At 36.9% G+C, this 15,000-nt stretch overlaps 1 protein-coding gene across 1 annotated transcript in view; it reads left to right on the top strand.

Moving 5' to 3' along the window:
• The window catches only part of slc45a4a (solute carrier family 45 member 4a), a 76,783-nt gene that overhangs the window by 35,770 nt on the left and 26,013 nt on the right, over positions 1-15,000 (top strand). The window contains exon 3 of the mRNA XM_079828637.1: positions 6,906-7,709. Coding sequence (XP_079684763.1) covers positions 7,424-7,709 — 286 coding nt within the window. The 5' untranslated portion in view covers positions 6,906-7,423. The remainder of the gene's footprint in view (positions 1-6,905; positions 7,710-15,000) is intronic.

The raw sequence follows: 15,000 nt of genomic DNA, 5'->3' as shown, positions 1-15,000 counted from the left end.
TTTCTGTCCCTTTTAAATTAAATGTAAGAAATTTAAAGAAGTATTTAATATTAAAAAGGAAATATTTTAATATTTCAATATTTTAAACATTAATATCGTAATATTGTGTAATAATTTACAGAATATTTATAATAATCATTTATATTAAAACAAAATATTTTAATATTTAATGCACATTCATTTAATATCATAATATTGTATATTAAAAAGGTAATAATTTTATATTTCAATATTTTAAACATTAATATCATAATATGGCGTACTAATTTACATAATACCCATAATAATCATTTATATTAAAAAATCAATTATTAATTTTTTTCTTGCACATTCATTTTAATATCATAATATTGTATATTACAAAGGAAAATTTTAATATTTCAATATTTTAAACACATTAATATCATAATATGCTGTACTAATTTACATCATATCTAGAATAATCAATTATATAAAAAATCAATTATTGAAATATTTCTTGCACAGTCATTTAATATCATATTATTGTATATTATAAAGGAACATTTTAATATTTCAATATTTTAAACACATTAAGATCATATGGTGTACTAATTTACATAATATTATAATAAACATTTATTTAAAAAATAAATTATTGAAATAGTTCATGCATATTCATTTAATATCATATTGTATATTAAAAAGGAACATTTTAATATTTCAATATTTTAGACACATTCATATCATAATATGGTGTATTAATTTACATAATATTTATATCAAAAAATAAAATACCTAAATATTTCATGCACATTCATTTAATATCATAATATTGTATATTAAAAATGTTTTTTATATTTATTTCAATATTTTAAACACATTAATATCATAATATGGTGTACTAATTTAGATAATATTTATAATCATCATTTATATTAAAACACAAAATATTTAAATATTTAATGCACATTCATTTAATATCATAATATTGTATATTAAAAAGGAAATCATTTTATATTTCAATATTTTAAACACATTAATATTATCATTTTGTGTACTGATTTACATAATATTTATAATAATCAATTATAATATTTTAAACACATTAATATTATAATTGTGTGTACTAATTTACATAATATTTATAATAATAATTTATATTAAAAAATTAAATATTGAAATATTTCATGCACATTCATTTAATATCATAATATTGTATATTAAAAAGGAAATATTTTAATATTTCAATATTTTCAACACATTAATATCATCATCATATGCTGTACTAATTTACATAATATCTATAATAATCATTTATATAAAAAAATAAAATACTTAAATATTTCATGCACATTCATTTAATATCATAATATTGTATATTATAAAGGAAAATTTGAATATTTCACTATTTTAAACACATTAACGTCATATTATGGTGTACTAATTTACATAATATTATAATAATCATTTATATAAAAAAATATTTTTTAAATATTTCATGCACATTCATTTAATATCATAATATTGTATAATAATTAGCATAATGTTGATATTAAACATCTGTTGTGCTTTGTTTGGATAAAGTAGGTAAATGTCTGTCCCTTTTAAATTAGATTTGAATGATTTTTTTATCATATAATGATACATTTATAATGATTAACAGAATATTTATCATCCAAATTTGTCTTGCTTAGTTTGGATCTGTATCTTTTTGTTGCAATGCATTCTGGGATTTATCTTTTCCGTGAAAGAAACATGTGCCGCATTCGAGTTTGCTTTACTAAATGAAATCTCTACGAAGGCAAATATCTCTTCCGTTGCTTCTGTAATTAGGATGATGCATTAAATCGCTGTCTACATAAGCAGCTCAGTAGATCTGGGAGCAGATCCTGTGTGTCCCGTTGACTCTCTGGCTGAGGATGGAGGAAGGATTAGATAACCAATCAGCTGCCAGATCAGACCGTCGCCCCTGTGACCCAGAGCTGGCACATGGGAATCCTAGTCAGCTGGTCCAAATGTATTGTATTTAAATACCCCGCACTTCATTACTACGCCGACAGAGCTGTGATCCGATAGCGTTTGTGTCTTATCAGAGGCTCACATGATAAACAAGCCTCCAGGAGCCCGAGATGGCCTGCTCAAACTATCAGGAGCCCTCGTTCTGATAACACCGCTTGAGGAGGAAGACCTCAGCGTCACTTATCGACGCCCGGTCTGATTGACTGTTTTACTCCCTGTTTGTTTTTGTTGTGGCTTTCAGGAAATGCTTGTATCCCTTCCTCTTCGCCTCGTTTCAGAGTCCTCTGAGCCGTAAATAGCAGCCAAATCAGGAGACACGGGCCGCACAAACACAATGTCGGCTCTGTTGCTCCAGTCTGAACATTGAGCCAAGTGCATTGTGTTGGGTCTTAAAGAGCCCTCTAGACCGCACATCTCCGCCATGTTAAGAGGTTTATGAAGTGCCACCGCGGAGCTGATTGTTTTTGCACACTTTAATGCTTGAATTTCCTCCCTGTCCTGAAGCGTGCCATAATTACAGCCGCATTTCTAGCGCTAATCTCTGAAAGCTCCCTGTGTAATCCTGTCAGATATGTTAATTCTGCTGTTTGTTTGGAGTTGAACTCAAGAACCTCAGATTAAATTCGAACACACAAAAGTAAGGAATGTTCTGGAGAAATGCTTCAGGACAACATGCAACGGCATTATCAATGCGTTCGGCTGCAGTTATTTCACGCTTTTGAGTGAAACAACAATATTGAGATATGATGGAAACTACCTTAGCATTGAGGCAATGAGTCTGTGTGAACACCACCAGGCATGGTGCTCGCAACACCACGGGCGTGGGTTCAATTCCCTGGGAATGCATGAACTTATCAAACATTCAATGTAATGTAAGATACTTTGGATAAAAGTGCATTAATGTAAATGTATAAAAGAACACGCTTTTATGGGTGTAAAAGTACATGCATTTATGTAAATGCGTATAAGAAATTTGCATTTATGGGTGTAAAAGTACATGCATTTATGGGTATAAAAGTACATGCATTTATGTAAATGCACAAAAGAACATGCATTTATGGGTATAAAAGAACATGCATTTATGTAAATGCATAAAAGAACATGCATTTATGGGTATAAAAGAACATGCATTTATGTAAATGCATAACAGTACATCCATTTATGTAAATGCATAAAAGAACACGCATTTATGGGTATAAAAGAACACGTATTTATGTAAATGCATAAAAGAACACGCATTTATGGGTATAAAAGAACACGCATTTATGGGTATAAAAGAACACGTATTTATGTAAATGCATAAAAGAACACGCATTTATGGGTATAAAAGAACACGCATTTATGTAAATGCATAAAAGAACACGCATTTATGGGTATAAAAGAACATGCATTTATGTAAATGCATAACAGTACATCCATTTATGTAAATGCATAAAAGAACACGCATTTATGGGTATAAAAGAACACGCATTTATGGGTATAAAAGAACACGCATTTATGGGTATAAAAGAACACGCATTTATGGGTATAAAAGAACACGCATTTATGTAAATGCATAAAAGAACACGCATTTATGGGTATAAAAGAACACGCATTTATGTAAATGCATAAAAGAACACGCATTTATGGGTATAAAAGAACACGCATTTATGTAAATGCATAAAAGAACACGCATTTATGGGTATAAAAGTACATGCATTTATGTAAATGCACAAAAGAACACGCATTTATGGGTATAAAAGAACACGCATTTATGTAAATGCATAAAAGAACACGCATTTATGGGTATAAAAGTACACGCATTTATGTAAATGCATAAAAGAACACGCATTTATGGGTATAAAAGTACATCCATTTATGTAAATGCATAAAAGAACATGCATTTATGTAAATGCATAACAGTACAAGCATTTAAGGGTATAAAAGTACATGCATTTATGTAAATGCATAAAAGAACATGCATTTATGTAAATGCATAACAGTACATGCATTTAAGGGTATAAAAGTACATGCATTTATGTAAATGTATAAAAGAACATGCATTTATGGGTATAAAAGTACATCAATTTATGTAAATGCATAAAAGAACACGCATTTAAGGGTATAAAAGTACATCCATTTATGTAAATGCATAAAAGAACACGCATTTAAGGGTATAAAAGTACATGCATTTATGTAAATGTATAAAAGAACACGCATTTATGGGTATAAAAGTACATGCATTTATGTAAATGTATAAAAGAACACGCATTTATGGGTATAAAAGTACATGCATTTATGTAAATGCATAAAAGAACACGCATTTAAGGGTATAAAAGTACATGCATTTATGTAAATGTATAAAAGAACACGCATTTATGGGTATAAAAGTACATGCATTTATGTAAATGCATAAAAGAACACGCATTTAAGGGTATAAAAGTACATGCATTTATGTAAATGTATAAAAGTACATCCATTTATGTAAATGCATAAAAGAACACTCATTTATGGGTATAAAAGAACATGCATTTATGTAAATGCATAAAAGAACATGCATTTAAGGGTATAAAAGTACATGCATTTATGTAAATGTATAAAAGTACATCCATTTATGTAAATGCATAAAAGAACACGCATTTATGGGTATAAAAGAACACGCATTTATGTAAATGCATAAAAGAACATGCATTTATGTAAATGCATAACAGTACAAGCATTTAAGGGTATAAAAGTACATGCATTTATGTAAATGTATAAAAGAACATGCATTTATGGGTATAAAAGTACATGCATTTATGTAAATGCATAAAAGAACACGCATTTATGGGTATAAAAGTACACGCATTTATGTAAATGCATAAAAGAACATGCATTTATGTAAATGCATAACAGTACAAGCATTTAAGGGTATAAAAGTACATGCATTTATGTAAATGTATAAAAGAACATGCATTTATGGGTATAAAAGTACATCCATTTATGTAAATGCATAAAAGAACACGCATTTATGGGTATAAAAGTACACGCATTTATGTAAATGCATAAAAGAACACGCATTTATGGGTATAAAAGTACACGCATTTATGTAAATGCATAAAAGAACACGCATTTAAGGGTATAAAAGTACATGCATTTATGTAAATGCATAAAAGAACACGCATTTATGGGTATAAAAGTACACGCATTTATGTAAATGCATAAAAGAACATGTATTTATGGGTATAAAAGTACATCCATTTATGTAAATGCATAAAAGAACATGCATTTATGGGTATAAAAGTACACGCATTTATGTAAATGCATAAAAGAACACGCATTTATGGGTATAAAAGAACACGCATTTATGTAAATGCATAAAAGAACATGCATTTATGGGTATAAAAGTACACGCATTTATGTAAATGCATAAAAGAACATGCATTTATGTAAATGCATAACAGTACAAGCATTTAAGGGTATAAAAGTACATGCATTTATGTAAATGTATAAAAGAACATGCATTTATGGGTATAAAAGTACATGCATTTATGTAAATGCATAAAAGAACACGCATTTATGGGTATAAAAGTACACGCATTTATGTAAATGCATAAAAGAACATGCATTTATGTAAATGCATAACAGTACAAGCATTTAAGGGTATAAAAGTACATGCATTTATGTAAATGTATAAAAGAACATGCATTTATGGGTATAAAAGTACATCCATTTATGTAAATGCATAAAAGAACATGCATTTATGTAAATGCATAACAGTACAAGCATTTAAGGGTATAAAAGTACATGCATTTATGTAAATGTATAAAAGAACATGCATTTATGGGTATAAAAGTACATCCATTTATGTAAATGCATAAAAGAACATGCATTTATGTAAATGCATAACAGTACAAGCATTTAAGGGTATAAAAGTACATCCATTTATGTAAATGTATAAAAGAACATGCATTTATGTAAATGCATAAAAGAACATGCATTTATGTAAATGCATAACAGTACAAGCATTTAAGGGTATAAAAGTACATGCATTTATGTAAATGTATAAAAGAACATGCATTTATGGGTATAAAAGTACACGCATTTATGTAAATGTATAAAAGAACACGCATTTATGGGTATAAAAGTACACGCATTTATGTAAATGCATAAAAGAACACGCATTTATGGGTATAAAAGTACACGCATTTATGTAAATGCATAAAAGAACACGCATTTATGGGTATAAAAGTACACGCATTTATGTAAATGCATAAAAGAACACGCATTTATGGGTATAAAAGTACACGCATTTATGTAAATGCATAAAAGAACACGTATTTATGGGTATAAAAGTACACGCATTTATGTAAATGCATAAAAGAACACGCATTTATGGGTATAAAAGTACATGCATTTATGTAAATGCATAAAAGAACATGCATTTATGGGTATAAAAGTACATGCATTTATGTAAATGCATAAAAGAACACGCATTTAAGGGTATAAAAGTACATGCATTTATGTAAATGCATAAAAGAACACGTATTTATGGGTATAAAAGTACACGCATTTATGTAAATGCATAAAAGAACATGCATTTATGGGTATAAAAGTACATGCATTTATGTAAATGCATAAAAGAACACGCATTTATGGGTATAAAAGTACACACATTTATGTAAATGCATAAAAGAACACGCATTTAAGGGTATAAAAGTACATGCATTTATGTAAATGCATAAAAGAACACGCATTTATGGGTATAAAAGTACACACATTTATGTAAATGCATAAAAGAACACGCATTTATGGGTATAAAAGTACATGCATTTATGTAAATGCATAAAAGAACACGCATTTAAGGGTATAAAAGAACACACATTTATGCAAATTCATAAAAGTACACATATTGTATGAGACCTTTTTGTTGAATTGAACACACTCTCTCTCCTGCCCTCTTTCAGATTGATCGGTCACTCCATGGGGATTCTCCGGTGCTTTCCGTCTGGTTTCTCCTGCCCTTCACCCCTCGGCCTGCCCTCCACCCTCTACAGCACCGCCTCTATACAAATCATGAAACTGGTATTAACTGAATGGCAATTGATATGGATTTTTACAGTTTCCAGTAGACAGTAAACACACACACTTACACATACACAAGTACATGCACATACACCCCCACACACACACACACACTCACTCACACATACACACTGACACACATCACATCAGTGGGAGTGACCTCATGATAGAGTCATATCCTCCCCTGTCCGCCCCAAATCACCCGACTCGGCCCGTCCCAGGGCTCCTGCAAGCGGCCCGTATCAAACGCCACGTTTCTGGATATATACCGCACCCGGAGGCCAATCCACGACTGAGCTCCTCGACCGAAGGGCGTCCACGGTGCTGTTGGCTCTATTCTTCCTAGATTTATTTGGTGTGTTATTTGCGTGGAGCCACACGTGACCTCCGCTCCGAGTGCATGCCGACGACGGCGAGGATGGCCCCGCAGAACACCGAGGCAGACGCCGTGCAGATGCAGGCCGCCGTGGGGCCGCCCGTGGAGAAACGCGGCGGAGGAGGCGGGGCTAATGGAGCGGGCGTGGCCGGAGGGCAGGGCTTGGAGAGTCAGGAGGAGTCGGTCAGCGAGGTGTCTATAGACCGCATCCCACTGCGCCAGTGGATCATGCACGGCGCGGTCATGTTCGGACGCGAGTTCTGCTACGCCATGGAGACGGCGCTGGTCACGCCTGTGCTGCTGCAGATAGGTGAGACTGTACACAAACATTTACATAATAATAACAACCCAAAACACGGCCTGATGTACACAACAGGCGAGCACAGCCCTGACTAGACGGTTCACTGACATTAAAATGAGTTGTTGTTTGATATTGGTGATTATTCTGTGGCCAGTGCTGATAGCAATAGCTATTGAGAAGGTGGAAATAATGTCAGTGTGTGTGTGTGTGAATGCAGTGATAAACAATTAAAGGATCTGTGGGACGTGCGCTGAATGATTCGTCTGGCGGTTCATACATTATGCAAACGACACCCCAGGCCTTTATTTCACTGAAAACCTGGCACTTTGTCATGCAAACAGCTGTGGGTCTGGAGGAGTGGAGGTGCTTTTGTTCTTCATATTCATAATCCTTTATTGATCAGCAGAAACTCTTATGTGCTCAGTCTGAACAGGAAGTCCCCTTTTCTCAACAGGAAGCCCAATCGGTGTGATATTGATTACTTTCTATCTACTTATGTGTGACGCATTTAAAAGTAGGAGCCCAATTAACTCTCTTAAACCCATTTTAATTCCACATTGTGCCATATTTCTGATATTTAACAGGATAAAAATCTAGAACGGACTTATATTTTATATATATATATATATACTTTTTATATTTTATATATAAACTGGCTTTTTAAAAAAGCTGCTCATCAAGCCTCATCATAAAATGTAGTAAAAACAGCAATATTGTGAAATACTATCACAATTTAATATATCTTTTAATATTCTTGTGATTTAAAGCTGAATTTTCAGCATCCAGTCTTCATTCGAATGCGATGATTTGCGGCTGTTTTTATGAATTGCATGTGGTCGGTTTTATGCACTGGCGGTTTGTGAGTCTGGTTGGTGTTTGTAGCCAGATCTACTGATCAGATGTACATGTTAAAGGTGCTGTATGTAATGTTGTTCACTGTATTAAAGCATAAGAATACCATAATATGTTTGCAGATATTTAGAAAAAATGAGTTGCTAAGTTCACAATACTACTGCCAGTTCTTCTGCTTTGAAATGTGTAGTCCATGTGGGAATGTCTGTTTTTGTTTTGGTCTGTGACCCCGCCCACTGCCAGTTTAGCCAATAGTATTCCATGTTGCCAGATGGCGGGAAACACAGTGTATTGCAGCCATGGAAGCCAGCAAACAAACCGGGTCAGAGATCGCAGATTCTACCCGACCTAAAAAGCCTAAAAAACCTATGTTAATTGTATTGATTCCAATTTTTTGTGCTATAAAAATACTGCAAATTTGTCTCGCTGTTAAAGGATTAGTTTACTTTCAAATGAACATTTCCTGGTAATTTCCTCACCCCCATCTCATCCAAGATATTCATGTCTTTCTTTCTTCAGTCGAAAAGAAATGAAGTTTTTTGAGCAAAACATTCCAGGATTTTTCTCCATAAAATGGACTTCAGTGGCGGCCAACGGTTGAAAGTCCAAATCAATGCAGTTTCAAAGGAAGAGCTTCAGAGGCTCTGCACGATCCAAGATGAGGAATAGGGTCGGATCTAGACAAATCATCTGCCATTTTCAAGAAAAAATTAACATTTATATACTTTTTTGACTAAACCAGGATGTCCTTCGATAAAGAGTAGGGGTGTAACCCCGGCATTCTGACCAAATTTGCCCATTGGCCCCTGTCCATCATGGCCTCCTAATCATCCCCATATATATAAATATATATATATATATATACGATTGGCTTCATCACTCTGTCTCCTCTCCACCAATCAGCTGGTGTGTGGTGGGCGTTCTGGCGCAATATGGTTGCCGTCGCATAATCCAGGTGGTGCTGCACATTGATGGTGGTTGAGGAGATTCCCCCTTCTATGAAAAGCACTTTGAGTGCCTAGAAAAGCAATATATAAATGTAACAAATTATAACTAAATTGCTCATCTTGCGCCGCGGAGCGCCACGGATTGCGCAATCACGTCGGAAAGGTCACGCTAGACGTAGGCGGAAGTACCGCCCCCGTGTTTACAAAGACTAAGGCCCAATCCCATTTCTACCCCTTAGCCCTTCCCTTTCCCCTACCCCTTTGTTTTGTGCGTTCACGTGAAGGGGTAAGGGTGTCTCGATTCTCTTTTGGCTGGAGCGGTAGGGTTAAAGAGAAGGACCAGAGAACCCTTCAAACGAAGATTTTTCAGGGCCACACTTCGTACGAAGGGGTATGATGAGATTCCCTCCACCGACTACCGTGCTGCTAGAATGTGTGTATGTTGCCACTCGGGATCGATCACTTGCGTGTCGCCTGGCTGCCAGTTTCTCCGTAGCTTGCTAAACGCGCTTTTTGAGTGATTTGAACACATATTAATAATAGTTAAAATATATATATCTGGTCATCCTTCATAACGCAGTCGATATTTACAATACATATCGTCTGTAAACTCTTGCGTTACCAAGGCAACGGCTGACTTGACGTATAACGTATGAACATTATCGCAGTTCACCTCTCGTGTCTTGGGTACGAGCCGTTAGTTCCGTCTTCATGTCTGATCTGGGCCGTGACAGCCTCATATGCAATACATGCGTCCGGAAACAGAACTGATTAGTTCACCAGTCTTGAGTCTTCGGGTTTGAGTCATTCGTTCATCAAGTCCCAGCCCCATAGGCAAGGCTATGCAGTCACCGGAAACAGAAAAGATTAGTTCATCTCTCGAGTCTTCTCGTTTCGAGCTGTTCTTTTTTCACGTGACCGCTTCCCCGTTCAGTATCTCGCAACATATAAATTACAGTCATATTATTGACTGCATGTTGTAATATTTTTATTATTATAAAATCATCAGAAGATATGTGCAATAAACATTTGTTATGCCTATCCATTCTGAACAACCCAATGTGTCCAGGCTTCATATGAAAATCAATTATTATACTAGCTAAAAAACTGAACCAAACAAACATAAAAAAATGACTCACTTGTTTGTTAGGAAGGTTGTGAATTAACCATAGACTGTAAAGGAATTACTAATTTCTGTATCCAACATGGCTGTCACGTCACGTAACAAAAGAACGAGACTCGAGAGATAAACTGTTTCTGCATTCAGCCTATGGGGACTTGAACGAACGACTCGAACGAGAAGACTCGAGAGATGAACTGATCTGTTCACTGTTTCCGGTGACTGCATAGCCTTGCCTATGGGTCTGGGACTTGATGAACGAATGACTCAAACCCAAAGACTCGAGACTGGTGAACTAATCAATTCTGTTTCCAGTACAGAACATATGGGATGTTGCGCGTGCGCAGTCAACACAAAATGAACGAATCGCTCTCTGAGACAACCCGTTGTTCTCGAGTCATATTAAAGATTCTTTCAAAATGAACGAATCGTTCATGAACGACATATCACTAGTACCGGCCAGCTCGGATCAGCACAGAATGGAACGGTTAATAAACAAAGAGAACAGTTTGGCCCAATGGAAAAGCGGCTTCGCTAGTCTTGTATGTTCTGTATCATCTTGGGAAACTCTGGCTCATACGTTTCTGAACTGAAAACCAGCACCGTTTTATTAAGTCCAAATACAGCGCAAAACTCTGTTGGGAGTGAGTAATTTGTTAAACGTGCTCGCGCCTGGTTTCTGTTAGATATAGCCTATGCACTTCACTGCTGTTCATACTGGTTAAATGTTACAGGACACTAATAAAAGAAACGGGGTATGATGACGTGTAATGGTATAGTAGTGGTGTCGGCCCCACTTTATATTAGGTGGCCTTAACTATTATGTACTTACATCAAAAAATAAGTACAATGTACTTACTGTGTTCATATTGTATTGCAAAACACCTTTGCTGATATTGAGGTGGGATACGGGTAGAGTTAGGGACAGGTGTGGTGGTGTGGGTAAGTTTAAGGGTAGGGTTAGGGACAGGTGTGGTGGTGTGGGTAAGTTTAAGGGTAGGGTTAGGGACAGGTGTGGTGGTATGGGTAAGTTTAAGGGTAGGGTTAGGGACAGGTGTGGTGGTATGGGTAAGTTTAAGGGTAGGGTTAGGGACAGGTGTGGTGGTATGGGTCAGTTTAAGGGTAGGGTTAGGGACAGGTGTGGTGGTGTGGGTAAGTTTAAGGGTAGGGTTAGGGACAGGTGTGGTGGTGTGGGTAAGTTTAAGGGTAGGGTTAGGGACAGGTGTGGTGGTATGGGTCAGTTTAAGGGTAGGGTTAGGGACAGGTGTGGTGGTATGGGTAAGTTTAAGGGTAGGGTTAGGGACAGGTGTGGTGGTATGGGTCAGTTTAAGGGTAGGGTTAAGGACAGGTGTGGTGGTATGGGTAAGTTTAAGGGTAGGGTTAAGGACAGGTGTGGTGGTGTGGGTAAGTTTAAGGGTAGGGTTAAGGACAGGTGTGGTGGTATGGGTAAGTTTAAGGGTAGGGTTAAGGACAGGTGTGGTGGTATGGGTAAGTTTAAGGGTAGGGTTAAGGACAGGTGTGGTGGTATGGGTAAGTTTAAGGGTAGGGTTAAGGACAGGTGTGGTGGTGTGGGTAAGTTTAAGGGTAGGGTTAAGGACAGGTGTGGTGGTATGGGTAAGTTTAAGGGTAGGGTTAAGGACAGGTGTGGTGGTATGGGTAAGTTTAAGGGTAGGGTTAGGGACAGGTGTGGTGGTATGGGTCAGTTTAAGGGTAGGGTTAAGGACAGGTGTGGTGGTATGGGTAAGTTTAAGGGTAGGGTTAAGGACAGGTGTGGTGGTGTGGGTAAGTTTAAGGGTAGGGTTAAGGACAGGTGTGGTGGTATGGGTAAGTTTAAGGGTAGGGTTAAGGACAGGTGTGGTGGTATGGGTAAGTTTAAGGGTAGGGTTAAGGACAGGTGTGGTGGTATGGGTAAGTTTAAGGGTAGGGTTAAGGACAGGTGTGGTGGTATGGGTAAGTTTAAGGGTAGGGTTAAGGACAGGTGTGGTGGTATGGGTAAGTTTAAGGGTAGGGTTAAGGACAGGTGTGGTGGTGTGGGTCAGTTTAAGGGTAGGGTTAGGGACAGGTGTGGTGGTATGGGTCAGTTTAAGGGTAGGGTTAGGGACAGGTGTGGTGGTATGGGTCAGTTTAAGGGTAGGGTTAGGGACAGGTGTGGTGGTATGGGTAAGTTTAAGGGTAGGGTTAGGGACAGGTGTGGTGGTGTGGGTCAGTTTAAGGGTAGGGTTAAGGACAGGTGTGGTGGTATGGGTAAGTTTAAGGGTAGGGTTAGGGACAGGTGTGGTGGTGTGGGTAAGTTTAAGGGTATGGTTAGGGACAGGTGTGGTGGTGTGGGTAAGTTTAAGGGTAGGGTTAGGGACAGGTGTGGTGGTGTGGGTCAGTTTAAGGGTAGGGTTAGGTGTAAGGGAAGTGTCAACAGTGTAATTACAGAAATTAATTATGTACACAATAAGTGCAATGTATCAAATTATTAATTAATATGTTAGTACATAGTAGTTAAGGTCACCTAATATAAAGTGGGTCCGTGGTGTCCCATTTCTTAGGGGAATATTTTCACCCCTACGCCTTGGCACTCTGTTTCAAGGGGCATGGGTAACAGGTAGTGTAGGGGTAGGGGAAGGCGAAGGGGTATAAAATAGAATTGGGATTGGGACTAATACAAACACCCTTAAGCAAAACAAGGTAAAACAATGATGTCGGACGACTTTGAAGTTGAAGATGGAGTGTTTTTTAGTAAAGGCCGTTTGTATTAGTCTTCGCATGTTCTCTTGGGGCGGTACTTCCGCCTATGTCTAGCGTGACCTTTCTGACGTGATTACGCAATCCTTGGCCATCGCACAAGATAAGCAATTCAGGTTAAAAAGTATATAAATGTGTCTCGATCAGACCCTATTCCTCGTCTGGGATCATGCAGAGCCTCTGAAGCCCTTCCTTTGAAACTGCATTGATTTGGACCTTCAACCGTTGGTTCCCATTGAAGTCCATTATGTGGAGAAAAATCCTGGAATGTTTTCCTCAAAAAACTTTGTCTTTTCGACTGAAGAAAGAAAGACATGAACATCTTGGATGAGATGGGGGTGAGTAAATGACCAGGAAATTACCAGTGAACTAATCCTTTAAAATTCTTATCTAAATTGTCAGTAAAAGTCATCTTGATTGACGTTTAACTCTCATGCGCTCTCTGTGGTGCATATCATTGATGATTGTATAAACTAATGGTGAATTCCCTGGATTTATAGGATCAGGATGAGGCCAGTGTTAGTGATGCAACAAGTCTTCTGTGACTCTGTGTTTGCAAAGATCAGGCACTCCGTGTCCGTTCGACAATTGCAAAGGATAAGAAGATTTGTGGAGGTTGATCCGCCCTCATTGACCTGTCTCTGTGTGTCACAGGGATGACGGATGGGTTGTTCCTGAGATCCACTGGTGGATTAGCCACAATAGCTCACGGTTACTTTATTTGCAGGAAATTGTTCTTGCAACCTGGACATGATGCTCCTTATGATTGAGCTCCACGATATTGGAAAAACTGATATTTTTCTGCGATTTATATATTACAAAAAATGAAGAAATACAGGAATGTTCACCAGATACCAAATAAGTAATTCCATTCGATATATCATGCAGCCCTACACATTGATGGCATTCAAGCCTTATTCAGATGTGTGGACAGAAGTAGTTGACGTGTGTGCGTGTGCGTGTGTGTGTGTGTGTTTACATCCACAATATGAATCTGCCCATATGAATCCCCTCTTTGCTGAGCATTCCACACGAAGAGACAGAAAAGACCGGATTATAAAGGCAGAGGGAATGCGTGGCCCATTGCTGTGTTGGGAATGTGTGACTCAGCAGATTCCGAGGTTTGGGATGAGGCTCACGCGTTCTTATCCTGGAATGCTCAGCTGGTTCGGGGGTAAACAGAAGCCATGCCGGGTTTTTTTAAGCTAGTGAATGTGTGGAATTGTAAAGGAATTTTGCTTTTCACAGCCTGTGGATTTCATGGATTCCGCCATGATGGGAAAAAAACTCCCACTAAGCAAACATCCAAGCATACAGACCATAAACAAACGCCCTACACAAGCCACACAAATCTGTTGATATGCTTTACAAAACTAGCAGCTGTAGATCTCACTAGATTACACACACAAAGTGTGTGTGGCTGTTCGAGAGGCATTCTTTGCTTCTTGTACTGTCTGCTGTGTGACTGTTTGCACATTTATTGCATGCATGGAAAACCAATAACATTCCCCAAATGTTGTATGAACTGCAGTATATCGAACGTTAAATAATCTCAAATACATGTTTGTTATTCTAAATGTCCATTTTTATAGGAAAATAAAAATTCATAAAAATGCATATTTCTAACTTTATAAGAAACACATTTATA

The sequence above is a fragment of the Gobio gobio genome (genome assembly GCF_949357685.1).
Source record: "Gobio gobio genome assembly, chromosome: 11".
Classification (NCBI taxonomy): Eukaryota; Metazoa; Chordata; class Actinopteri; order Cypriniformes; family Gobionidae; genus Gobio; species Gobio gobio.
This window is presented reverse-complemented; position numbering and strand designations above follow the sequence as displayed.